The sequence below is a fragment of the Camellia sinensis genome, chromosome 3, assembly GCF_055761805.1.
Source record: "Camellia sinensis isolate YWXY chromosome 3, ASM5576180v1, whole genome shotgun sequence".
Lineage (NCBI taxonomy): Eukaryota > Viridiplantae > Streptophyta > Magnoliopsida > Ericales > Theaceae > Camellia > Camellia sinensis.
The window spans coordinates 12,739,823-12,767,251 of NC_138963.1; the positions used below are offsets into that span (position 1 = coordinate 12,739,823).

Genomic DNA, 27,429 nt, shown 5'->3' on the forward strand with positions numbered 1-27,429 from the left:
TGGCTGTTGATAGCATGCATTTTTCTTTAAGTAGTGTGATATTGAATAGGCATTAACCAAATTCTGACATTGAAAGAGTTTGTCTTATTTCTTTTTTACTGTCATGAAATAGCTTTCACTTGGAGACAATGAGATTAGATTCAAAAATGGACTCAACGTGCTCCACTCACATAAATACAAGAATTACCAATTTATTCTTTTTCTATAAAATAAATAATGACGCAAGCATTAATAGTTTCTTCGTCCAAACTGCAATGAAATGCAAAATCAGCATCAGAAGTTGTCCATAAATAGGTGAAACCTGTGGCTAGTTGCTTTGCTTAGGATGCCTACAAAGTGGCCATGCTAGCTAACGGCAATAAAATGCAAAATCAGCATCAGAAGTTGGCCATGCTAGTTGTCCGCTGTAAATTGAGGTATGCCATCTATTCTTAGGCTAGAACCTGTTTCCTCTTTTAATAGGTAGGGAAAAACTATGAGTCTGTAAGTTGTCAGTAAAATAAATAAAAAAAGCAATCCCAATTATAAGTGGAAAAAGATTAATTTACTAGCAAACAGGTGTGTGGAGCCAACTAAGATTGTTGATGTAAGGCATGGGTATGGCCATGTCTGGTCAATTTTAGCTAAAGCAGAACACAAATGGATAGAAACAAAGAGGAGAAGCCTGGAGCCTAACCAGGAATTTTTTCACAACTTATTTCTACTTCATTCAGCCTGAGAAGTTTGTTATTCAAAGAAAACTCTGTTTTTTACAAGCCCTCTCATGGGCATTGAAAGTATCTGCTGCAAATGTTGAGAACTGTGAGAAAAATTGATCCACTCCTCTCCTTACTGGGATCAAGGACATTTATAAGCTAAATTTAGAAATAGATTCTTGCCTACACCTCCTAACAAACGTAATTAATAATACCCAACCCAACCCAGCCAAGCCCAGCCTAGCCTAACGCCCTTTTTTCCCACATCAGAATTGTTAAGAAGCTTGGTGTTTCACCTGTGAGATTAATGTGGTAAGATAATATTAATGCAGGTGAAATTTATCCGAGAAAGATCAAAACAATTATTGAATTTGCAATGACTTAATAAGTCTTTGTGGCTCAGAGACATTCTATGGACTTTGACCATAGCATGTAATAAGGAAGGACATGCATAGCCAAAATTAGGACATTAAAATGAATGATTAGCAATAACATAAAACATAGAAGTTGATTCATTCTTGACAAGTTCAAGGTTACAACAATTCTTAACAAAATTATATAAAGGAGCTGAGAAGCTTTTATCAAGTGCGATACATACCGACTACCACATTAATAGTGCATACAAAATGTTGCATAGAATATTACCTATCTGCGATGGTTTTTAAAATCATATATTGGGACCTGGACAGATTCGCCACTTTTGAGTTTCTCAATGCACTCTACAAGCTGTTCGGAGTCAAAAGCATCTACACACAAGCAAACATATATTTTAGATTTGCACAAAAGCTCCTGTGCATTCTACTGCATTCTAGTTGTACCATATAGTCAGCAAAGCAGAGAAAAAAACACCAACAGAGTTTACGTACAAATTAAAGGCCTATAGCAATACTTAATTATAAATTTTATTACCAGGATGATCAAAGTTATATTCATGTAGTCGTTGTGCTTCTTTAGTTGTCAAGCCACAATAAAATGAATCCTACATATAAGCCACACCAAACATATATCCGAAAATTTGAAAGAGAAATTTGCTTTCATAAAAGAGTGAGTAATCCAAGCCAATCAACCAGGTGTTTATCAAAATTCCTATTGCGTTCCATATTGTAGCCATAGAATCCTTCACAACAAAAGTTAAAAAATATACATACCATACATGACATTTAACTCTTTGGTAAAAAAATCCCAACCATACACTGCCAGGTATTACCCACACTTACGATCATGACCATAATACCAGAAGGCCGTAGTAAAACACTCAATAAAGTGAGCTAGGTTTTTACTGGGGTCAAATATCATTCAATGAAATAATAAACTAAAAGAAAGAAAATTACAGGAAAAATGAAATTTAGAAAAGAAACCAAGAGAAATAAAGTGTGCCGAACACAACAATTGGTCAAAATTATCAAAAAGTTCATTACATTCACCACCGCAGTAGTACATTACACTGAGCATCAAATTTTAAGTAAGAATACGTATATCAACTTAAAAGCACCTATTAATGAGAGCATCACAGAAAATATAATCATAACTAACTAACTTGACATTCCAACATAACAAAAAAATCATTACAAATCAAAGTATTTCAAAAAAAAAAAAAATTGTATTACCACACTTAAGAGAGGTAGAGAAAGAGGGAAACTCTACCCATGTGAAATAAGACTATTAGCTAGAAAGTAGAGACAAAAATTTTAAAATGTCAGAGAGTGAAATGCAATTAGATCAAATTTTAGGGTGTCAGTGTAATTTACCATAAATTAATAGAACTGTGAGGATGTTTGTGCAAAAGAATACGAAAAACCAAGCCTTTTCCCTCGCTATCTCTCTCTCATCACTGTCAGTGTTCCCTCGCTCTGCGTTACATTCGAACCCTACATTTTCTCTGTCCGACACTAAATCTTCTTCAATCTCTCTCGATCCAGCCTACATTACTCGCTATACAATGCAAGATTTCATCGGCTCAGTTTGCCGATCTCTGGTTTTCAAGCCCTCCGACGATGGAGGTGTCTTCGGAGGTTTCGTTGAGAAGATCGGCTCCATCATTCGCAAATCGGGAATCGGACTCTTCTCGAAGCCTCCAGTCCCTGCACTTCCACTGATTGCCAAGTCTGATGCGATCAAAGTCAAGAAAGACGATGCACCGATTGCCAAGTCTACTGCGATCAAAGTCAAGAAAGACGACGCCCCGACGATCCGGTGGAGGAAAGGTGAATTGATCGGTTGCGGCGCATTTGGAAGGGTTTATATGGGACTCAATATCGATTCTGGAGCTCTTCTAGGCATCAAGCAGGTTAATTTTTAATTTTTATTTTTTTGAAATCTGTTTGGTTTTGATTTTGTTGCTTTCTAATTTTTTAATATCTATGCAATGCAGGTTTCAATTGCAGGCAACAGTGCTGCAAAAGAGAAAACACAGGTTTTGTATTTCATAAATTAAAATTTTATTTGTTAGTTAAGTAGATTTCATGTCTTTATTTCTGCTCCTTCTTTTGTTTTAAATCAGATGTATGATGATGCTAGAGGGGTTTTATGCCCCAGAACCTTGACTACTTAATTCTATTAGTTCACTGTTTTACCAAGAAAAAAAAAGAAGGAAAAAAAAAGAAGAAGAAGTTATGAAAAATATATGAATTCAATGTATAAATGGTTTAATACAATGTGTTTGTTACTTTTATAATATTTATACAACTAGACAATTTTCTCCCATGATTATTTTATTTTATTTTATATTATATTATGAACCAACATGTATTTTCTCTGTACAATCACTCAAGAAACTCTGAAATTGTGTTTGGATAGAATTTGTAAAAATAAAAAATAATAATAATAAAAAAAAGAATGGAAAAGTGAACGAAACAGGCTTTTATTTCATGCACAAATCTATTTAATTTTTTTATATATATAAATTCGAAATTCTATGATAATTGTTTTTGTACAAATCTAAAATTCAATAGTCAAACTGATTTTATTCGAATAGTTTCTTTGGCTCCAAGCAATTTGGGTGGATATAGAATACTCATTTGTGCATAATCAACATCAATGAGTATAATATGAATTCTAAAGAATCAAAATATTTTGATGGAGATATGAAGTTGTTTGGTAATTTTTAATTTTTAAAGGAATTTCTAACAAGATAGGATTGTAAAGTAGTTAATAGATATTTTTAAGCTAATAATTTTAATATTATTTTAAATTTTGGCCAAAAGTCATGATTAAATTGTAACAAATAATTCAATTAGATTTTTTGAATTACTTAAAAAAGCCCAAGTTTATTTCTAGTAATAGTATAAATCCGGTATTAGATCTATTTTTAGTGTGTAATGTGACTTCAAACCAATAGATGTATTTTTTAAATTATTCATGGCATATAGATAAAGGAGCAAATGAACTAAATAATAGATTTTTTAATTAATTACAAATTAAGAAAATTAACAAATTAATTTGAATTTTTGATGCTTCCAAAACTCATCGATTAAATTTTTAAAAAAATAAACAAAAATTTATTGATTTTAGGAGAGTCCAATGCATACATATAATTGAACAAAACTCACAACTTGTTTAACAACCAGCAAATAAATGTTTAAATTTAAAGATAAACACAAATAAAATATTATTTTTTTAATATTATTAAGTTTGTATTCAATTTTGCACATTAATTCAAGTCCTCCTAGTTTTTTCATCTCCTTCTTCTTCTTACCCTCAACTTTAGCTTCTTATGATGATGATTATAAAAAGATATTCATTACTCTCAGTCACCATAGTGCCATACCCTCAACTTTAGCTTCTTATGATGATGATTACAAAAAGATATTCATTACTCTCAGTCACAACAGTGCCATTACTTTTTTGTTTGTCCAAAATATTTGAAAAGGAAAAACACTATGAAAATGGAGAAATGATTGAATAATATTTAAAAAGTGATTCAATATTAAAAAAAAAATAAAAATATGAAGCACACAATTGAAAAATGTCCGATAAAAAAAAAAGGAAATGAAAATAAAACCTTTAGAATTGTAGTGATATACCCATGTCTTTATAAGTAAATTGTAGATAAACAGGTTTTGAGCGAGTGTTTATTTAGAAAGATGTAGAGAAGTAATCATGTTGTTGTAACAAAGAAGAGAGCATGCAATCAAGAGTTGTGAGTTTTTTTTTTTTTTCCGTCATCATCTTTAATTTCATTTTGGTGAGAATAGTACAACTATTTATGGAGATTGGAATACGAACATAAGAGAAGTCTTTTTAGATTTTTTATAGAAAAGAAATAAGGATAACTATGCAGGATTTTTATCTTTTTTTTTTTAATTTGCTTCTTTTTATCTCTTGGCTTTTTTATGTGTTTTTATTTTTTTTTAGATTTTTGTAGAAGAGAGATAAGGATAACTATATTGGATTTCTATTCTTTTATTTGAATTGTGGGAAATAAAGATATTATGTGATTTTTTTTTATTATTTTACTTTTATTTTTTTATATAGGGAGAGGGAGTGAGAAGATTTGAAAAGTGAAAAGGGAGCTAGAGGGGGGTTCCATGTATTTTTTTTTTCTTTTTAAAATTATGAGAATTTAGGAATGAATTTTTGAAATTTTTTGAGATAACACTGCATTTGCTTATATATATAGTATAGATTGCGTTTGTGGTACTAAGTGCCCATTTGAGAACCAAGATTAAAAGCTACGTTTTTGCAGCTTGGGGGTAAAAGGCTAGATTGGCTTTTTTAACAATAGTCATTTGGGAAGTCCAAAAAAGTTGCATGTGAAATTACCATTATACCCTTCATGTTGTCTAGGGTTGTACATGGGTGAAAATGTAAATTTACTAAATTGGGTAGGGATATTTTGGTCATTTGATTGTGATGTGACATTATAAACAAATATTAACCGAAAAAGTCAAAAGCAGTTTTTTACGAACTTCTCAAATCACTTTCTAAAAAAGCCAAATACTTAGTAAAAAACCAAAAGCCAACTTTTTACCATCTTCCCAAAACACTCCTAAATTGGTAGTTTTCTATTTTAATGTTTAAAGATTTTTGCTTTAGTTGATTGGCAAGAGTATGTTATTTGAATTTGACCTTTTTTAATTTTTGTTAGGCCCACATTAGAGAGCTTGAAGAAGAAGTGAACCTTCTTGAGAATCTTTCACATCCAAACATTGTTGTAAGTATTTGATTTGCATTCTTCCTGAAGCAATGGTTGTTCATTTTTATTGTCTTGTCTATCTATTTTTATATTTTTGGTTGGTTTTCTAACTTTACTCGTCTTTTCTTTTTCTTGAAGAGATACTTGGGAACAACTAGAGAGGACGCATCGTTGAATATTTTGTTGGAAATTGTCCCTGGTGGATCTATCTCTTCACTTCTGGGAAAATTTGGTTCATTTCCCGAGTCTGTAAGTTGATTACCACTTATTCAAATTATATATTTTTTTGTTTTTGAATATTGAAGTTTATATCAAATAACACTCTGTCGAGAGGCAAGGCCTGCTTATTGACTTAAAAAAATTTCATTTTAGGATTTTTTTTAATCAACAAAATAAGAAAACTTTATTGATAAAATCAAAACATTACATATGAAGACCATCAATAAAGAAAAGACGAGAGCTCGATAGCATCATAGCACCTCAACCTGATCCCAACTAAGTTGACACCAAGAAGGATGCCCAATCTTGTGCTAGCTCAAGCCAAAATGTTGGTGAGAAACCAACAACAAACAGAAAAATCACCCCAAAACAAAGGAGTAACAAACAATCAAACCGACCCCACCTGTTAAAACTACCAAACAGCAGCCATCTATCCCACAAACAACAATCTCCACAACCAAAAATTAGCCCAGAATTCTAATTCTGTTCCGTTACCTTGAGCGAGATCTTACTTGCTGAAGGTTGAACGCCACATCATTAATAGAAAAATATATCCCATGTGTTATATTTCAACCATAAAGCAATTCTAACCTTCAGCAACTCCCCAAAATCCGTAAAATCTGGTTGAATTGCATTGAACACATTCATTTTTGAGCTTCCACACAGACCACATGATAGCAAAAGGAATAGAATGCCATATCCTCCTTTCAAACCTGCTACAGCTTGTACCTAACCACCATTCCAAAAGATCTCCAATAGACCCAGGAATTACCCAAGACAAGTTCCACCAATCCAATAATTTAGACCACATTCTCCATACCAAAGGGCAATGTAGCAGGAAGTGATTGACAGTTTCCACATTCTCCCTGCAAAACAGACAATAATTGTTCACATTGGGATCCAAAACTGCAATTCTTTGACGATAGAAAGCCGTTTTCACCCGACCTTTCCAGGCCAACCAACCAACCAAAAGATTTCACTCTTGGTAGTGCACCGTTACCCCACAGTAGTTTAGTAATCCTAAAAGATGGGCCTTGAGCAGACTCACACCATCTTCTAGCAGAGGAAACAGAAAAAGAGCCTGATGGTTCTGCATTCCACCAAGCTTGATCATCAATATTGATCCTTAGATTGGGAACATCCTCCAATACCTCAATAAGCCTTTTAACCTCCTCCTCTTCCCAGGCTCGTAAAGGTCTTTTGAATGAGAACTGCTACCCTCCAGCTGCACATCTCTGGTTTGAACAAAAGACTTCAAGGAGCCATCTTTAGCCTCTAATTAGTTAAAAAGCCTAGGGAAGACATCCTCCAACTTTCCAATCACCAACCATTTGTCTCTCCAAAAGTGTGTCCTTTCACCATTACCAATCACAATTTTAAAATTTTCAACAAAAAATAAGTACAGATCAACATTTGACAGAATAGAAGATAATATATCTCGACAAACTAAGGACATAGATCTAGTAATCACCACATTTGAAATTTCTCCTAGAACCTGTTTTCCAAGTAGGTTATGAGAATGTACATGAGATGAAAAGCTACACTCAGAACTTGAAAACCTTGCTTCTATACTATGTAATTTGCTTGTTTTTTTTTTTTTTGATATTCTCGCTGAATTTGTATGCTGAGCAGGTTATAAGAATGTACACAAAACAATTGTTGTTGGGAGTGGAATACCTTCACAAGAATGGAATAATGCATAGGGACATTAAGGTATCTTCACCTTCTTGCAAATGATTCTTAACAAGGATAAAACTTCTCTCTCTCTCTCTCTCTCTCTCTCTCTCTCTATGTATATATATATATGTATGATAAAGGGCTTGCTTTTGTCAGGGAGCTAATATCCTTGTTGATAATAAGGGGTGCATAAAACTTGCAGACTTTGGTGCGTCAAAGAAAGTTGTTGAGCTGGTGTGAACAATGTTTCCTTTATTTCATTTTTTATTTAATTTTTCTAGTTATTTATTTTGTTTTCTTTCCAAGGTAATATTATGTCAAATTATTTTATACCCGAGTTATGTATGTTGCTAGTACAGGCTACCATGACTGGTGCAAAGTCAATGAAGGGTACTCCATATTGGATGGCTCCAGAAGTTATCCTTCAAACCGGTCATAGCTTGTGAGTACAATCACACATTTCCATGCTTATAGCTGATCTATGATATGGATAAGACAAATGCGACCATGTGTTTTCTTACTAGCTCAACCCATGTCACCTTAGTTACATCTTCAATGTGGATAAAGTTACTCTTACGCATTGGTGTAGTAAATGCTTGCAACATTTTCACTTAAGCACGTACATATACACCATGCTTGTTGCACTCCTTATTTTGTGCTTGTTTTAGCTCATTAGTTTAATATCAAACATTCCAGCTCTGCTGATATATGGAGTGTTGGATGTACGGTTATTGAGATGGCTACAGGAAAGCCTCCTTGGAGCCAGCAGTATCAGGAGGTATTTTGAAATCATCATCTTCCATTGTTTTCCTACTGAAGTATTTATTTGTTCTGTTGACTACAACTTTGGGACTTGGTAAGATGTTAGTTCATTGTTTGTGAACTAACTAATTGGTGTTTCTTTTAGGTTGCTGCTCTTCTCCATATTGGGACAACTAAATCTCATCCACCCATCCCTGAGCATCTCTCTGCTGAAGCAACAGATTTTTTGTTAAAATGTTTGCAGAAGTATGTTTCACATGCCTATTATTTTTGTTTCTTGCTTCTCTTGCCCTTTGTGTCCATTGCTAATTATTTTTTTTAGGCTGATATACAAATTTATAAGAAGATAATTTATGCTTTATTTTTAAGTTTGTTTCATTCTCTTATCCTTCTATGGCAGGGAACCAAACTTAAGGCCTGCTGCATCAGATCTGCTGCAGGTACTATTATACTGTAGGCTAATTTAACTTATCAATTCCTTATAAATTAAGCTCTTAACTCATATATATATATATATATATGTAAGGCTATCTTGTAGCAGAACATTCCTTGATTCTGATGGAAAACACAATGTTAGATAATAAAAGTTGTCACTTCTTTTAATAATTGTTCTAAAAAATGTTTTTGGCTTATCATATGCAGCATCCATTTGTTACTAGGGAGCATCAGGAAACCTATCCTGTGTTACGCGCTTCAGTTAAGGTCAGTATAACTGCATGAAGCCTTCTTTGTTTGCATTATGCAGCTTTTCTTTTTCCATTCTTATTTATTTTACAATCATCAGGAAAATTCTGGAAAAAAGATGGCAACACCTGAGATGGAGCTTAAGAACTCGTAATGGTTTTTGTTAAATAACCTTGGGTGCTTTAAAGATATATTATTGTTTGTTATTTCTAATTATAACTCTGAGGTTGAATTTCTCTTTTAGCATGGACCCTATTATCAGGACAACCTACACACAATTGAAGGATGTTCATAATAGTGTGAGGTGCTCAACTATTTATCCTGAGAAGTTCCCAGAAAATGTCCCACATTGGGGATCAGGAAATTGTGATGATGACATGTGTCAGATAGATGATGAAGATGATCTTGTGATTGGAGCATCAGGAAAGTTTGATTTTACTTTACTTTCTGATGATTTTAATAAGGTAACATATTGCTTTTATGCTTTCCAACAAATATAATATTTGTCAGCATAGTAACCCCTAACAACCAATGGTTTGTTTTTTTTGTTAATCTAGAGGTTTAATCCTATGTTTGAGCCGGACGATAATTGGCCATGCAAGTTTGATGACACTCCAGAGAAGTTCCCAGGAAATGTCCCACATTGGGGATCAGGCCATTGTGATGATGACATGTGTCAGATAGATGATGAAGATGAGTTTGTGATTGGAGCATCAGCAAAGTTTGATTCTGCTTTACTTTATGATGATTTTAATAAGGTAACATATTACTTTTATGTCCTACAACAAATAAAATATTTGTCAGCATAGTAACCCCTAACAACCAATGGTTTGTTGTTTTTGTTAATCTAGAGTTTTAATCCTATGTCTGAGCCCAACGATAATTGGCCATGCAAGTCTGATGACACTCTAGAGTTGGAAAGTAAAGTGAACTTATTGTCTGGTCAAACAGTTAACAAGGCTACTGACATCCCTCGAGCATCTGGTAAGGGGAACAATGATTTTACATTTCCATGTGGCCCCTCAGTAGCTGAGGATGATGATGATGATAATGAAGTTATTGAGTCAAAAATTAGAGCATTCCTTGATGAGAAGGTATTATCGCTTCCACTTAAGTTTTCATTTTTGGTTATGGAGGCTTTGGGTCGTTTGTTGTCCAGGGCGGTTCATGGCGGTTTGTTGCAGGGACTTGAGGTGGATTATTTGGGATCAGGCCATTGTGATGTTGACATGTGTCAGATAGATGATGAAGATGATTTTGTGATTGGAGTATCAGCAAAGTTTGATTCTGCTTTACTTTCTGATGATTTTAATGAGGTAACATATTTCTTTGATGCCCTCTAACAAATATAATATTTGTCAGCATGGTAACCCCTAACAACCAATGGTTTGTTGTTTTTGTTAATATAGAGTTTTAATCCTATGTCTGAGCCTGACGATAATTGGCCATGCAAGTCTGATGACACTCCAGAGTTAGAAAGTAGAGTGAACTTATTTTCTGGTCAAACAGTTAACAAGTCTGCTGACATCACTCGAGCATCGGGTAAGGGTAACAATGATTTCACATTTCCATGTGGGCCCTTAGTAGCTGAGGATGATGATGATGAAGTGCTTGTGGCGAAGTATGGTTTGGGTAGAGGGGGGTGGTGTTTGGGAAGGGTGGGGCTGACACATGGTCGGGGTGTTTGGAAAGGCATTTGGTTGGGTTGGGAGGCATTTTGGCGTCGGGTTCGGTTGAAGGTTGGAGTGGGGTGATTCTGCAGCTGTTAACGTTGCCTGTACTGCTAGCTTCGGAACTTATTCCCAATGTGTATCAAATATTGGCACTGAAAGTGTTCAAACTCTGTCGCAAGTACAGCCACCTAAGCCTAGTGAATGGAAAGAGATTGTTCGTGATGATCAGGAGCTGATTAATCCAAGGTTTGTGAGTAGATGTTTGATGCTTGCTTTAGTTTGTATTTTCTTTTGGTGGACCATGTTTTCTTTCTGTAAACTGAGAATGAAAAATGTTTTACTAGCAGCACAAGCTTCTGTGAGAGAAAAAGAATATGGAAAGAAGAGCTTTATGAAGAGCTTGAAAGGAAACGTGGCAAGTGAAAATTTACCTTATATTCAAAAGATTATAAAAGCAAGCTGTTGTGTTTATTGTGATTTGCTTGCTAGTCTTCAGGATCAGCGATAGTCTACTCTAGGTCTAGCTTGTTGCATTCTAGGTCCTGTGAGATCAAATCATTGAAAATCTCAAATTAAGTTCTGTTGTGAAACTGCACATAGGACAATCTTGCATCATGCCATTGTATACCTTAACAAGACATGTAGAACAATGTTTCAAAGGTTTTGGACCTCTTTTGATTAAGTGGAATTCTTGTGTGTAAGGTTGTTGGGACTCCTGTTACAAATTGCAGAACACAAGCAACAAGAAGTCTGTGGCCTAGAGAACTCTGTTTCAACTGCATATGGTTCCTGGGAAGAGGTATTGCGTTTGCTCGTTGAACATGGGGCTCTGATTGTAGCTGATATATATAGTACCACAATCATATATGCTTACATGTTTTATAAAATGTTTTATTCTGTTTATTTACTTGTTTATTTTTTGTGGGAACAAATTTTTAATCTGAAATGGGACAATTAGTGAGTTGATTTCAGCTCAGGTTCATTGAACTTGGGGCTTTTGACTGGAGTTGCAAGTTCCAATTTGGTTCATTTGGGTTAGTGATGCACAGCTGGAGGTTGAACGTTAAGAGTGCATAGGCTCCACTCATTTTGTTAATATATTTGGACCCTTAATCGAACCTTATTTGTTAATCTATGGTTTAGTTTCATCTGCGAGGAATATTGCTTGGTCAAATGATTAGTCGTGTATGGATTGATTTTTATTTTTTTCCAAAATCATGAACTTCAATTTTCACTTAAGAAGTTAAGCTGGACCTCTGGCTTCAATTTGTGCTTGTTGCAACAACGAGCTTGGTTCTATAGTGTTTGCCAGGCTTGTTGAGCCAATGCTGAGTTGGTGAGCAGTTCTAGATGAGCACTGTAGTAATTATTTACGGTAACCAAGGGTTGAAGGTAATACACCTTTTTGCTAAATTGGAAAATTTGGTTAAGACTCCACTGTTGATAATTTGATGCTCTTGAAACTGTATCTTCCCATTATGGCGTCTGTGTGCAAATTTTATTTGGTGATTATCGAACTTCCATTTTCGTTTCTATCTCCTTTTCAGTAGTTGCTTGCTCTTGTTTTGGCATTGTGCATTCATGTCCTCAGTGTGGAGGCTATGAAAGTTGCATTCATGGATATGCATGCTTTTTATCAAGCCAAAAAAAGCTCTTTTTGTTCATAACATATAATAATATACTGTCCTCCTGCACAACCCAGATCATGCACAATCTCTTGCATGAAAATACATTAAACATTAAGGCCATATTTGGGATTGCTTTCATTTTTGATGTTTTTGGTTTTGGTGAAAATAGAAATAATGAAAAACATTGAAAGCACCTATGATTTTTATATGGTTTTCATTTTTGTCTGAATTTGTTTTCAAAGATTTACAAAGCAATGTAAAAGTAATTCCTAAAAAAGGGGTGTGTGCAGAATTTTTTTCAAAAATAGTCTGCAAACAAGTTTTTTTGTGTCAGTTTCCGTTTTTTCTATTTTCTAGAATATAAAATGAAAACAATACCAAATGTGCCCAACTTGTTTATTTGGAACCGTTCTTTTCTAGCTTGCAAGTGTTAATTTATTTATTTGTAATTTATATTTTATCACAAATCATGCAGATCACCATCTGGGTCAGCAGCATATCTTTTCATGAATATGCTGAGATTACATTTCAGAGCACATCTGATGTAAGTATTTACACTTATCTTTAGCCCGATTCTAGCTTTGTCTTCTGATGGTTTGCTAATGATTTCTATACCTTAACTGTTATAAGGGAGGCAGGGGGGATTACAGATATGAAATCTGCTCTCCAGGTAATCATGGACCACCCATCTTAACCTATTCCCTTGACATCCAATATCCATTTACTCATTGAATTCTGATCTTTAAGTCATTCCTTACAGAATATTTTTGCTGAGAATATTGTTGAGAAAAAGGAGGATTTCCTTCAAACATTTTCAACCGAGTGTGATTATGTTAAGTATGTTTCGTCAATGACTTACCTTTACATTTGATGCTTTCTCATTTTGTCTTCTGAAATTGTGTTATCTTGGTTGCTAGATTATTGTTAAATTTGACATTGTGATTTTTGTTCTTTGTCACAGATCTATTGTCTCGAAAGGGGAGATATTGCAGCAAAACACCACCAATGCGCACAACAGTGATTCTAACAGTTATTTGAAGACAGATTGTTCTGATTTGGAGGTGCTCTTTAACGCCTTTGCTATATTATTGTTAGTGAATAGAGTGCTTTATTTGTTTTGCATTTTATGGATTTGCTATAAAGACTTGCTATGATTAATGATATTGAATGTTGGGTAGTTAATAAAAGGAATGTTTGTAAAATGACTAACTGAAATGAGACTATTGAGATAGATGGTCTTTCATACAATGGTTAAGCTTTCTTGGCATGTTATCTACTAAGGATAGGATCAAGGATTGGGGTGTGGTAGATGATATATCTTGTGTGCTTTGTAATGTGGAGATGGAATCACATAATCATTTGTTTTTTAAATGCTGCTTTTCCCACTATGTTTGGAAAGAGATTTTGTTGAGTAAGCATGTGAGTAGAAAGAAACCCTATGTCCTTTGTAGCTGAGATTGATTGGGTAGTTCACAATATAGGTGGAAAGTCTTTTGGCCATTCAGTACACAAATTGGCAATGGCTGCTACTATCTATCTTGTGTAGATGGAGAAGAACTACAGAACTTTTCCTCACAGAAGGATAGATGCAAATTCAGTTCTAAATAAAGTGATCAATGACATAAGAGCAAGATTATATTCATGGGAGAATATAAAATAGTCATACAAATAACAAGTTATGTTCTTCTAGGGGATTTCCCCAACAGGGGTCAGTATTGGATGAGATGAAGGAATAGCTAAATACTCGATAGCTAGTTGATAGTTCTTTTATGTGTGTAGTTTGTGAAAATATCCGTTCTGTTGAAAGTTACTAGGCTGTTGATCTTTGTTGTAACTAGTTTGACTGGAGGATGCCCCTGTAAGGGTTGTATCTATCTGTTTTATGAAATGAAATTTAACTTACGAAAAAGAAAATTAATAATAATAAATGAATTCAATATAAAGAAGTTAAAAGCGGCACTAATTGAAGATAAAATGAGGTAAATCATTGGAGATTTTATGATCTTATACATCATAGACCAATTAATGCTCATGTAAGGAGTATTGATTTGATGCACATAGAGGGTGACAAAAGAAATGTAGGAAGACGCGGGAGAACTTGGGTTGAAGTGATAAGAAATGACATGACTATCGTGAACTTGACTAAGAATGTGATTGTGAATGGAGCCAATGGCAGGAAATTGATCCATGTAGCTGGCCCCAAGTAAGCAGGACCAAGGCTTGTTGAGTTGTAGACTTTCGAAAATGTCTTGCCTTTCAAAGACTCCTTGCTAGTAGACTTGTTCCCTCGTTCGTTCTTGGGAAGATTAAGGATGAGAACATACTCAATAAATCCATTTGCATCTTCTCACCCCCACCCGCAAAAATAATAAATAAGTAAACAAAAGAAAAACAAATTTCCTCCGTCATAGTTGCATTTTAGAACACAGTGTAGCCATTATGCTTGAATTTTTTTTGTTGATAATGACAGTTCTTATTTTCTTTTGATTGTCATAATTATGGTTTCTTTCCAATTGGACCAGGTTATTCGGGTTGTGGTGGGAACCATGCCTGTTGGGCACCTCTACAGTCGATTGGTACCTCTTGTTCTTATCCTTGTAGATGGTAATTTTTCGCCTCTGTGCTTTCTTATCACATTCCTTGTAATAAAACTGAACTGCAATTTTTAACCATTCATATCATTGAATCAGGTAGCAATCCTATTGGCATTATTGATCCAAGATGCGAGATTCTTCTCATAGTTCAGAAGAAAATTGATCTGCAGGGCAGCAATCAACTTAGATTGCTTGGTTTTGCAGCGATTTATCGTTTTTACCATTACCCCGACAGTTTGCGCTTGCGGCTTAGTCAGGTTTACACTTTTTTACATTAATAACTTGTTAGCTTGAAATAAACAGAACCTGGATTTGGTGGTTCTAAGATGCGTGTTTGATATCTTTGATTTTGTATGTCAGTGGAGTTTGAGAATTGCTTTTTTAGAAACTTTTTTGTTGGCTTTTTTTCGTCTTTAGTGAATTTTTTAGTGAAACGTTTCAAGAAGCCTTACACTCTAGGTTCTACTGAGTTAGACAGACTTGAAAAGTAAAAAATTAAAAATAAAAATTTATTTGAAAGAAGTTGACTTTTTTTTACTTTAGTTAACCTCTTTTTTTTTTATTATTATTATTTTGACCTTTTAAATCATTCTAGACTAGGTAGATTTGAAAAGTAAAAAAATTGAGAAATTTTTTTAAAAAGTTTCAAAAAAATTGTAGTTTTTTTTAGCTCATTCCAAAAAAAAGATGCGGTTATTTCTAGCATTTGATGAGATTTCTATTTCTATTGTGGGTAGATATTTGTATTGCCTCCTTAGCAGCGCAAAGGTTACGGCCATCATCTTCTAGAGGTGCTTAATAATGTTGCAGTTTGTGAAAATGTTTATGACTTGACAATTGAAGAGCCTTTGGATTCCTTACAACACGTGCGAACGTGTATTGATGTGGGATGCCTACTTGTTTTTAACCCAATCCAGAAAGCCCTCAATTCCACAATTTTACATGTGAATCAAGAAAATCTCTCAAAGACAAGCCAAACTTAAGCAAATCGACAATTTCATGACTGTCATTTCAGATTGTGTTAGAGCTGAGGTCATAAGGAAGGACTCGGGGGCTGCAGAGAAGCGGGTGATTGAATTTCCAATAGATTATGATCAAGAAATGTCGCTTGCACTACTAGAAAAATAACTTTTTGCGTCTAATTATTTGACCGTTGCAAAAAAAAATTATTTGCAACGGCAGATTAGCCGAAGCTAAAACTTATGAACCCCAGCCTAAGCAGAAACTTGCGAACCCACTATGCCCAATTTATATTTTCCTTTTTTTTTAAACTCTAATTTCCCCCAAATCTGATTTCGCTCGATTGTGTCTGAGTAAGAGAATCTGATTTCCCTCTCTCGATTTCGCTCTATAGATCACCATGGTCATCTGAAGAAGAGATCTCCAACGGTATAAACTCTCTCTCTCTCTCTCTCTCTCAATGAGTCTCTTCGAATCATTCATTCGTATTTCAACTTTTTCATCTCTCTACTTCTATCACTTGAACTCACTGAACTCACTGTAATTCGTATTCAACTTCTTCATCTAAACTCACTGTAATTCGATCACTTTTTCATCAATCTATTGATTTTTCCACCAGGTAGCCTGATTCTGGAATCAAGCTTTGGTTTGAATCAATCCTTCCTCATCTGCTACAAGTACAAGTTGAACTATTCAATTCTTAATTGTTATCGCTTCACCTTCCAATTCTCACCTCTCTCTCTCTCTCTCTCTATATATATATATATAGCATTGCTCTCACATGCTTGCTTGTTTTCACCTCCTTGGTTGTAACTGATTGTGATCATATGTCATATAAGAATTGAGCATTTTTGTGTTTGATTTGCTGATGTCTTGCTAGTTGTGTGTTGTTTTATCGAGACAGTAGAACTGTATTTCCATATGTATGTATTCTATGGAGCTACAACTAAATAGAAATAGACACTTGATTGTTTAATTTATTCTGTATAGTTGAATTGTGCCAATCCAATAAGGTTAGATGTTACTTTAGTCCCGGTCCCAATGTTAGAGAGCTTGCATCCCTGAGGGCTTGCTTGAAAGGGTAAGTCCCCAGGTAAACAATCAGAGCTCTTAAATTTGAATTCCTACCTCTCTATATATAAGGTTAATGGATGGTTATATTTGGAATTTTATCCTGGGTCTCACCAAATGTGGGATCAAGGGTTCCTCGTTATCTATTCTATTATTAATATTATTATTATATACATACAACTCTGTTAGTGTGAACTATTACACTTATTTCCAAATTATCCCAGTATAACTATCTCATATTTTGATTTTGAGTTTCAAATTTTGATAGCCTTTTCAATTTATTTATTTATTTTATTTTACATTCAACTGGTTGATTTCATAACACCTATATCTATGGTAACACATTCACAACTCTGCTTGCATCTGTAATGTCTATTGGTTATGAGCAGAGCACCCTTGCATTTCTTGATTCCTGGTATCTTGATGATAGAAACATGCAATTTTGCTCTATGTTGGGCAGCAACTAAAGAGATTGTTTAGACAATCCAATTTTTTTTTTTTTTTTGGGTGTCCTTTTCTTCCCTTTCTCAATCCTCTTGCTAAAAAAAGAAGATCATTTTGCAGTTTTTATAGATCTCTCACTTTCACTGACAAGGACCAACCAAAAAAGAAAGAAAAAGAAAAAAACTTAATCAAAAAAGGGGCATTCCGAGAATTGAACTTGGGACCTCTTACACCGTAAGCAAGAATCATGCCACTAGACCAAATGCCCTTCTACATTAAGTACTTTATCTATTTTATATATCATGTAATTAATTAGGTTTGAATAAACAATGTTGTGCATCTATAACAGATTTGCTGGTTCAAATAATGATGACAATTCCAGAATGCAGTAAATAGCATCAAGGAGTGTTTTTAAGCAAACTTCTTCAATCCCAAGAATGACTTCTAAAATCATAAAATATCAACGATGATAAACTATGCATATTTAAATGTATTGTTCATTTGTTAACATTATTGATCCAACAACTATAAGCAGTGATCTCTAATTCTAGAAAAATATTCATGTTAAAAATTAGGTTAGGCATTACATTTTATCTCTCTTCTGTTTTTCATTTTGTGAAATCTTAATGTGCAATTAATTGATTCTGTTAATTTGTTAAATATTGATGTTGGGCACGGCCTTATGTGTCCTTGTTACAATATCTGTAAGGGAACACATTGTTTACATACACCATAACAGATCACCAAAATCTATTTCACTAATGTTTCTAAATACTTTTTAGTGTTCTACAGAAATGTAAACATTGATATTTATGATTTTGTTTTCCTCACAATGTTTCTGAAATATGCACTAATGTAGGGGATCACTACCTAAAACCATTTGTAATATGAAACCGGCTCCATGATAACAAATTGAAAGAGTGTTTCTCCTAATTAGTCAGGATTGAACTGCATTTGAAAGTTTTTGTTTTTTGAATTTGAGTTGAAGATGCTTTTATTGGAAGAAGGTGGTTTATTTTAGTTCTGTGCTAGTGTATGGGCAGCATTGGAGTGGTTTTTCTAAGAAATTTACTGGTTTTTCTAAGTGGTTTTTCTAGGTGGTTTTTCCAAATTAGAACCCCTCAATGCTCTTGAAAATGATGTACATGTGCCTAAAACCATGGGTAAGGAGCATCGACGCAAATCAAAAGTTCAAGATGACAAGAATGGAACAATCTCACTTCCAGTGCCGGTCAAACGAAGAAGGTTGCGTGTAGTGGATAAAAAATGCAGTTGGGAGGTTGTGTGCCCCGGCATAGGCTATGCTTGAAATGCTTGGAGCCAAACAGCACAGAAGAAAATGTCCAATTTGGTTCTCATTGGTTGCCTCAAAATACCAGTAAGAATATCCTGTAGTGGTGAAAATAACGCAATTTTTTTAATTTTTTTTTTTTATTTTGGGATATTTCAAGTTTTGATCGGTAATCATTTTATCTATGTTAAATGGTTTCAGGGGAGGAGATGTTCCCTTGCCACAGATATCTGCATGTTACTTGAGGATAAAGTAAGTTTTCTGGTCCCATCACTAACCTGTAGCTTTGTCAGTGATATTTTTCCCAATTGGATACTGTCAGGCCATTTACATGTTTGTCGGGTCATTTTTGCATGTTCTTCTATGCATACTTATGCTTGAGTAGTGTTTGAAAAGAGAAGTTTCTTGTGGCAAAAAAAAAAAAAAGAAGAAAATGACCATGGAAAAGCAATGAAAAATAAGTTTTTGAAATGTACTTATATTCAATAAGATTTCATATATCTATTCTGTAGATAAATTACAAGTGTGGAACACTTTATGGAGCATCAAGTGGCTTGGGTTTCATATCTAAAGTACTTGCTTTTTCACTTCCAGAACTCCATTAAAAAAATTAGGAGCCACTTGATTTTTTATTTTTGATACCAAAAATAGTAAAGAATTATCTATCATATCAGATACTTTGTAAAATTAATTTATTGACAAATTGTTCCAAAAATATATTCTTGTCACTGACTTAAGTTATCTAATTAAAAGAGGAATATATTGAGGAAGGGCCTAAGGAGGTACACGTGGCGGCTGAGATTAGGTTGAGCCTCTGATTTTGAAACCTAAGTAGGATACAGCTCTTGGGGAGAGTAAGAGAGGGGATGATATAAGACCAATGTGGCCAGGCAACGTTGGACTGAGCCAATAATCATCTGGGTAAGATAGTCATAAGGTGTGAGTTGAGGCAGTTCTCTTGGACAGAGAAAGGTGTGAGTTGAGGCAATCCTCTCTCCAAACTCAAGTTGGTTAGTTTCTATCCTCCTTGAGTTTGCGGGGGGCTGTTAAAATTTACCATCACCTACCACACACTTACCATTACCTACTACACACTCACCCTCTTCTATATATAGGAATGAATCATTGTAATACAATATATCAACAAATCAATCAATAATACATCAATTTATTTTTTACATGGTATCAGAGCCAAGTTAAGCTCTTGGTGCTCTTCGCCTTCTGGCGGGCGGCAACTTTTCCTTAACCGCCCGCCAGACCTCAACCAATTGAAACCTCCAACACATACCTCCTCTCCAATCACCGCCAATAACCACTGCAGCAATTCAAACCACTGCTAGCTCGAATTGACGCCAACTCTTCTCGCAACCAATGTTTCATTTCGGCCTACTGCAAATACAGATTGCATCTTCGTCAAACAAAGCTTCGTTTGTTTGCTCACTGCCCGCTGCTGCAACTCCGGGCACCGTCGCCGACCATCCCAACTCGCATGGTTTGCATGCTTCGTGTCCAGCACCTGCAATATTGCTGCGTCTGTCAGCCGTGACTGCTGACCACGACGCCTACCCAATGCGTCGTTGGTCCGTCCATCATCCTTCTCATTCACTGCTCATGCGAACTACATGTGCTGCCGCCGACCTGTTCTAACTGTCTCGGTGCCGTGTATGTGTTCAGATGTAAGAACACAAGACATGTCCTCGATGGCCACCAATCTCTCTCTCTCTCTCTGCACCTGGGCTCTCTCTTTTAGATTTCAACCAGCAAAATTAGAACCAAACCCAACTCTAAATCCAAGTCCAAGCACTCAAATTCTGCAGATCAAAAACAGAGTAGCAGCTCTCTGCTACTGCAACCACCAAACCCTAAAGCCAAATTCTCCCCCACAAACCGTTTTGGCAGACTAGTAGCTAGAGAGAGAAAGTAGAGAGAGAAAATGCAAAACTCTCATCTGCGAGAATGCTTCTAACTGCAGCAAAAAGGAGAGAGAGATTTCTTGGGTTTGAATTCTAAGGATTCTGTAGTTGTTGTGAAGGAAGAGGCTGTTGAAGGATGTAAAGACTCAGCATTTTCAACGGGCTCCTCCTCAATTGACCATCTTCTATGCGGGAACAGTGAACGTGTATAATGATATCTCTCCTGAGAAGGCTCAGGCTATTATGTTCTTGGCTGGAAATGGGGCTTCTAACAAGGCACAACCAAGAACTCAGGTTCAGGTCCCTACCTCCAAGCAGACTGGGGGAGATCGTGTTCTTGGCAATCAGCCCACTAATAATACTCCACCTAACTCTGGCCTTTCCAGCCCTATCTCTGTTTCTTCGCATCCATTTGGTCAGTCTGGTAATGGGCTTACTGCCAATGGTGAAATGATGGCAGCCAAACCAAATGGGGTTTCAACCACTCCGCTTAGCAAAATTGTCCCCTCTCTCTCCTCCGTTTGATTTCAAAATCCATTATTTTTATTTATTTTCTCCAAACTACTTTCCTTATTTCCCCATCTTTCATTTTGATTTCAAATATATTATTTCTTTCTTTATTTTTCTTTCACATTATTTTTAATCTTTTTCACATTCCATTCATACCATATAGCTTTGCACACCAAACCATAATTTATTCATCTCAGGGATCAACCCCGATCACAATTTTACACAAAAAAAAAAAAAAACACAACAACAACAACAACAACAACAACAAACCAAAACACAACACCAAAAGATTTGTTTTCTTTTCTGCAGACGGCCTCCCACCGACCTCACTTCTTCGCCTCTTCCGCCAGTCTTTTCTTCTTGCCTCCGTCCTGGGCGGCCCTTGACGGTGTTGCCTCCGTGTTTCCCACTCCACTGGGCACGATCACTACTCCCTGCTCCTCCACTGCAGCATATGGCGGACCTCCAAATCGGAACATAACGGTGGCCTTCCGCTTCAGCTCCTTATTTTCTGCCTTTAGCACACTTATCTCTGCTCGCGCATCCTTATACATGCGTTGGAGCAGAGCCAGCTGGGAGTTTAACTGTTGCACCTCATTTGTCCTGCTCTGCAGCCGGTGCGACAAGTTTGTGACCGCAGTCATGGTTTCCACACATGACTTCAGAGTATACTGATTGGCCTCAATATCAGTTTGCACCGCCATTTTTTGCTCCACCGACCGCATCGGAAAGTTCAACGGAGCAAACACAGAGGTGTTTGGTTGAGGTTCACTGGCCACCGCACCAGTTCTCTCTCTTGTTGACTCATTGAGGTCGGGAAAGAGAGTGAGTAGACCACGGGATGAAGAGGCCATATTCTGGGTAGCTGAACGGGAAGAAGAGGCCATGTTTTTTGGGTTGCTGAGTGTTTCCGAGAAGAGTTGGATACAGAGTATTTACAGATTGTTTCAGAATAATAAGTTCAGAGGTTTCAGTCTGGTTTGGTTTCCTCCGCCTCCGCATTGGTTTATATTGACACAGACGACGCGGCCGACACGCCGCTCTGTCGCTCACGTGCCTCGCCGCGTCTCCGGCTCACCTTTTGATGGCTCGACGCTTTCTGTCGGGCACGACTTTTGATGAAGTGGGCGCGCCTTTTGAGGGCGTAACTTTTGATGGCACGCCTTTTTATGAATTGGCACGCATTTTGATGGCACGTCTTTTTATGGATTGGGCACGCCTTTTGATGGCACGCCTTTTGAAAGATTGGGCACACCTTTTGAGGGTGCGACTTTTTAGGGGTCCGACAAGACTCTGTAAACTGTCCCGACATTGATTCCGGTTAGCTCCTTTAAGGGTCCGACAAGGCTCTGTAAACTGTCCCGACATTGATTCCGGTTAGCTCCTTTAAGGGTCCGACAAGACTCTGTAAACTGTCCCGACATTGATTCCGGTTAGCTCCTTCATGGGTCCGACAAGACTCTGTAAACTGTCCCGACATTGATTCCGGTTAGCTCCTTCATGGGTCCGACAAGACTCTGTAAACTGTCCCGACATTGATTCCGGTTAGTTTCTACAAGGGTCCAGCAAGACTCTGTAAACTGTCACAACATTGTCTGCTACAACGGTCTGACATGACCCCATAAACTGTCTTCTACATCGGTCTGACACCGCCATCCAGTGTCCTCTACACCGTTATGACACCACCATACAGTGTCCTCTACATGGTTATGACACCCCCATACAGTGTCCTCTACAACGTTATGACACCACCATCCAGTGTCTTCACCAATGGTCTGACACGACCATCCAGTGTCTCTTATCCTCTTTTATTTTTATGTATTTTCTTGTTTTGTTACTCTCTCCAAACTCAAGTTGGTTAGTTCCTATCCCCCTTGAGTTTGCGGGGGGCTGTTAAAATCCACCAACTCTCCACCTACTTCACCCACTTAAACCTACTCCACTAAACCTAACCCACTACACCACTACCACCTCCACTACTCCACTAAACCTAACCCACTACACCACTACCACCTCCACTTCACCTACTCCTTACCTACTACACACTCACCCTCTTCTATATATAGGAATGAATCATTGTAATACAATATATCAACAAATCAATCAATAATACATCAATTTATTTTTTACAATGGTCCATGCGTGAAAGTAAGTCACCAAAAATTTAAACCCCTAAATAAATGTTCCAATCCAGATGATATAAAATTTCAGGAGGGAGGTGGGTTTTCAAGGGTGGGCTGTTCCTTAGTGAAAATAAGATTTGAGCGTAACACGGTCTTCTTAAATTGTGACCTTGGTTATGAAGTCGGCAATGGACATCTATGGGCATATTCCTCTTCTCCACGTCAAATAACTTATTAACTTCTTGGTTATGAAGTTGGCAATGGACATCTATGGGCCATTCCTTGAAGATTTATTTGTTGGCTTGGTAGTAATTACAAGAAGTGGCTACTAGCTGTTTATTGATGCATCCATCTACGCTGACAAGGAAATTGTCAAATTTACATGATCTAACATGATACATGTTAGGTTATACATATGCATTTGGCTTCATAAATTCAGTTGATTCAAAACAAAAGAGAACATTAATACATGTTTGCATTTCATGATTCACATTATAGCTAATAATATCTGGGACAACTCAATATATACAAGAACTAAAATGAATTAAGGAAAAGAAAAGATAAAAGGATGAAGAAAAGAAAAATACACCAATAGTGCCAAAGCCTGCCCCAACTGTTCAATAATTGCCCATTGTACACTAAAGATGGTCTTGGTTTGATAAAAGGTTTCCAAAATTCTTTATTGCTAATTCTTGAATTACATAGTGAAATCAGTAACTTGATGTAAACTTCTAAATAGTGAAGTCAAATTTCTTCGTCTTGTTTCCCTTTGGTATTAATCTATGCTAGGACAAAGATTATGTTAATCATGTTCATTTTTCAAATTCTTTGGTTTATTCATTAATCTGATTGGATTGGGTGACCATTTTCTTGTCTATTTATTTGTGCAAATTACGAATTGGCATCTATATTTTTGTAATTTACTCCAAGCAAAAGAATTTAGAGAATGAACACTTTTTTTTTCTCTTGACATTTTCTTTCGAAATAGTTTTATTTTTATTATTTCAAGTTAAACTGCATTAAATTTTCAAGTCACGTGTATATGTTTTTGCAGGTTTTGTTGAGGGAGTAATTGATATAATCGAGCGAGTGATGTTTTGGAGCCAAACTGAGATTATGCTGCTTTTTTTTTCTTTTTTTGGGGGGACTTGAATCTTTTAGTACAATATATTTTAAGGATGATTGATGGATATTTGTTTTGCATGTATGAAAGTTTATATTTTGTTTGCACACTGACATGTGAATAGGTTAATATTTCTATTATGAGTTTAAATGAATTTGTTAATTTTGTTATTTTTTATTAAAAAAACTTGCTAGGTGCTTGCAATTGATTTTTTTGTTGTAGCAAACGTATATGTGATTTTATTATAAAAATAATGATTTGCGACGGTAAAAAAATAGTCGCTAAACATGTTTTTGATTTTTTTTTTCTTTTTTTTTTTTTTTTTTTTTTTTTGCGACGGCAAAATAACTTTCGCAAAAAGTAGGTTAGGCAGTCGCAAATAGTTTGCGACTGTTATTTTGCGGTCACAAAAAGTATTTGCCACCCCCACATTAGCATCCCCAATTTGTGGTCGCATGGACCGTCACAAAAGGCCTTTTGCGACTGTATTTTCATTATTTGCGACGACTTGTGACGATTGCAAAAAAACACTTTTTTTAGTAGTGTTGTCATGTTCAGGTGCACGAATGGTGAAGCTAGTTGGATTGAGATGGATGAAAATCAAACCAATCAAGAGCAGCAGTTGAAGGGACTAGTCGATGAAAGGATGAAAGAGATCAAGTCGATTGCACAGAAGGTATGTCCTCGAAGTTCACGAAGACTTGCAAGGCCATTCCATTGTTGTTTGGTTTGTTTGGTGTCCATGAATCTACCAAGAAAGTGAAAGCTTTGGAAGAGGTTGGAATGCATTGAGGGCTTGCCTGTAAATGAATGAGCTGTTTTCCTTAGTTCTAGGATGAACTTTAATTTGCAGTCAAGTTATTTGGATTATTAGCTAGAACTCCTTCATGATTTATGAAGTGAAACTTGAAATCATGCTATTATTCTATATTTTGAGCAGGCTGTAGGTAGGCACTATTATTAACACACATGGAAAACAACCAACTTTTATGTTCAATTTGTTTTGGCATATTTTATTATGCTCAATTTGTTTTGGCATATTTTATGGCGTTTAGTACAATGACATGAGACAAATGTTGACAGAAAATGTGTTTTTGTGATCAACGAATAAGTTTATTTGGGTGTGGAAAATATTTTCTACTTTTGAATTGGGAAAAACATTTTCAAATTGAAGTTTGACCAATGTTACCATACTATCACTGCCATCATCTCTCCACCACCACTGCTGACACCGCACTACCACCTCCGCATCCCAATACTAATAATGCAATCTCTAGTATATTAGTTTCAAAGTTGAACGTAACTTGAAGCTCAAAGCCTTGCTCGGATCAAAGGTACTTGTACTAGTTATATCCCAGGAATTCTAGTAGCACTAGACAATTCTGTGAACTTTCATAGATAACTAGCTCAATAATAAATGCACATGGTAAAACCGCTAGATTTGCTTCTTGGCACAAACAGTAATTTTCTATGGAATCACTTCATTACAATACCATAAATTGTAGCCAAAAAAAGTGTTCTTTGAATATCTAAACTCTACAACTCGTTAATTCCAAGCACACATCCTTGCACAACCATCTCAAAATTGCATACATTTTGGACTACTCTTTAGACTCTACTACACCTATCTTTGGTTTGTTTAGGCATACAAAATAAGACATCGGTAAGATTGTAAGATGTTATAACTCATAAGGCAACGGTAATCATTGATGAGAAGGTATGGAATGATCCGGAAAGAAGAAGCATGATGCTGACATTCTCGTGATGTTCACTCAAGTTGCCTTAAATCTTGTGGACGCTATAACCTGCATCCTCTGCCTTCAAGTCCTCCCTCCAATTCTCGAATTCATATCCACCAAACACCACTTGCTTAATTCCAATGTAGCTGTCAAATGAAAAGGCAATTGGGGTGAGTTTCCTTTGGCAACAACCATTTTTTTTTTAAAATTATGTCAAAATCTACTCTCTTTTTTTAGTTCATCTAGACTAGATGACTCTGAAAATTAAAAAGAAAAAATAAAAAATTCAGAAAAAAAGCTAATTAAAAACAGAATAAGTCAAATTTTATCAAAAAAGCCTATAAAAATTGACCCCCTTTTCCCCTTCTAATTCTTTAAATAAATAAAAAATTAAAAAAAAAAAGAACAGAACATAAAACAAAAAATTTAGGATTGTCTAGTCTAGATGAACCTAAAAAGTATCATATTTTGACTCAAAAGTTGAAAAAAGTTCACTAAAGCCAAAATAAGCCTAAAACATTTGTCAACTTATCTGAAACAAGAGGCTTAACCGCAAATTCAATTGGAGATGAGGGTGTGAAAACAACAAAAGTTGAAACAAAAATATCAAAAGGTGATCGACCAACAAATGAGCAAAGAGCAACATGACAGAAGGAAGCATAGCCTAGCAATTCACATCACATTCGTATACACAAGTTTACAGGAATCATGTTGTAGGAAAAATTGTGCAATCATGCTCCAGAAAAACATAAAAGTTCATCATGAACTGTTTTCTTCATTTTTAATTTTTTTTTTCTTTTCTTGTCTTTGGTCTCCTCTTTAGGATTATTATTTATTTATATTTAAACAGAATTACAGACTTTTAGTATTCTTTTCTTATATCTAATTATATTATATATATACAAATATATATCATTTATTTATATATTATTAATTATATCGGGTCAGGTTTGGATCGGGAAAGGTGATATCTGCCCCCCTCCCACTCTCATTGCAGGTGATCAAAATATAATTCACCCCTGCCCCACATAAGTGTCAAGTTGGGTAAAATTTGTCCCATTCGTGCGGGTATAGATGGATCGTCACAGATCGGACTAAAATAGTTATCCCTATATGCCTCCTTACCTTCGGGAAAAGTCATGCTTATGTATTACTTCTATAGCAACAAATGCTTTACATCTAATAGACT

The 27,429-nt window shown here is 35.6% G+C and overlaps 2 protein-coding genes and 1 pseudogene across 3 annotated transcripts; all 3 read left to right on the top strand.

Annotated features, from left to right (window-relative positions):
• Positions 1 to 2,466: 2,466 nt before the first annotated feature.
• On the top strand, positions 2,467 to 9,980 carry LOC114322757 (mitogen-activated protein kinase kinase kinase NPK1). The gene is made up of 14 exons (XM_082917825.1): positions 2,467 to 2,982; positions 3,067 to 3,108; positions 5,782 to 5,847; positions 5,968 to 6,078; positions 7,681 to 7,761; positions 7,882 to 7,959; positions 8,085 to 8,167; positions 8,422 to 8,503; positions 8,633 to 8,733; positions 8,888 to 8,927; positions 9,130 to 9,189; positions 9,272 to 9,321; positions 9,416 to 9,635; positions 9,729 to 9,980. Exons 1-14 carry the CDS (start codon positions 2,467 to 2,469, stop codon positions 9,978 to 9,980), a joined length of 1,782 nt encoding a protein of 593 aa, XP_082773951.1.
• A 50-nt stretch (positions 9,981 to 10,030) lies between these two features.
• LOC145822335 (uncharacterized) lies at positions 10,031 to 11,260 on the top strand. Its single transcript, XM_082919080.1, has 4 exons — positions 10,031 to 10,265; positions 10,356 to 10,487; positions 10,581 to 11,090; positions 11,192 to 11,260. Exons 1-3 carry the CDS (start codon positions 10,035 to 10,037, stop codon positions 10,923 to 10,925), a joined length of 708 nt encoding a protein of 235 aa, XP_082775206.1. The 5' UTR covers positions 10,031 to 10,034; the 3' UTR covers positions 10,926 to 11,090; positions 11,192 to 11,260.
• A 934-nt stretch (positions 11,261 to 12,194) lies between these two features.
• LOC145821319 (histone acetyltransferase type B catalytic subunit-like) lies at positions 12,195 to 25,532 on the top strand (annotated as a pseudogene). The gene is made up of 9 exons (XR_014363324.1): positions 12,195 to 12,236; positions 12,948 to 13,016; positions 13,107 to 13,142; positions 13,233 to 13,309; positions 13,434 to 13,533; positions 14,995 to 15,076; positions 15,163 to 15,323; positions 15,804 to 16,169; positions 25,042 to 25,532. The product of XR_014363324.1 is annotated as a histone acetyltransferase type B catalytic subunit-like (transcript).
• The last annotated feature ends 1,897 nt before the right edge of the window (positions 25,533 to 27,429 follow it).

Coding starts and splice junctions, on each gene's coding strand:
- LOC145822335 (XM_082919080.1), top strand. CDS start 10,035: ATGTCTGAGCCCAACGATAATTGGCCATGCAAGTCTGATGACACTCTA. Junction 10,266..10,355: donor GAGCATTCCTTGATGAGAAG/GTATTATCGCTT, acceptor GGTTTGTTGCAG/GGACTTGAGGTGGATTATTT. Junction 10,488..10,580: donor TTTCTGATGATTTTAATGAG/GTAACATATTTC, acceptor TTGTTAATATAG/AGTTTTAATCCTATGTCTGA.
- LOC114322757 (XM_082917825.1), top strand. CDS start 2,467: ATGTTTGTGCAAAAGAATACGAAAAACCAAGCCTTTTCCCTCGCTATC. Junction 8,504..8,632: donor GGAGCCAGCAGTATCAGGAG/GTATTTTGAAAT, acceptor TGTTTCTTTTAG/GTTGCTGCTCTTCTCCATAT. Junction 9,190..9,271: donor TGTTACGCGCTTCAGTTAAG/GTCAGTATAACT, acceptor TACAATCATCAG/GAAAATTCTGGAAAAAAGAT.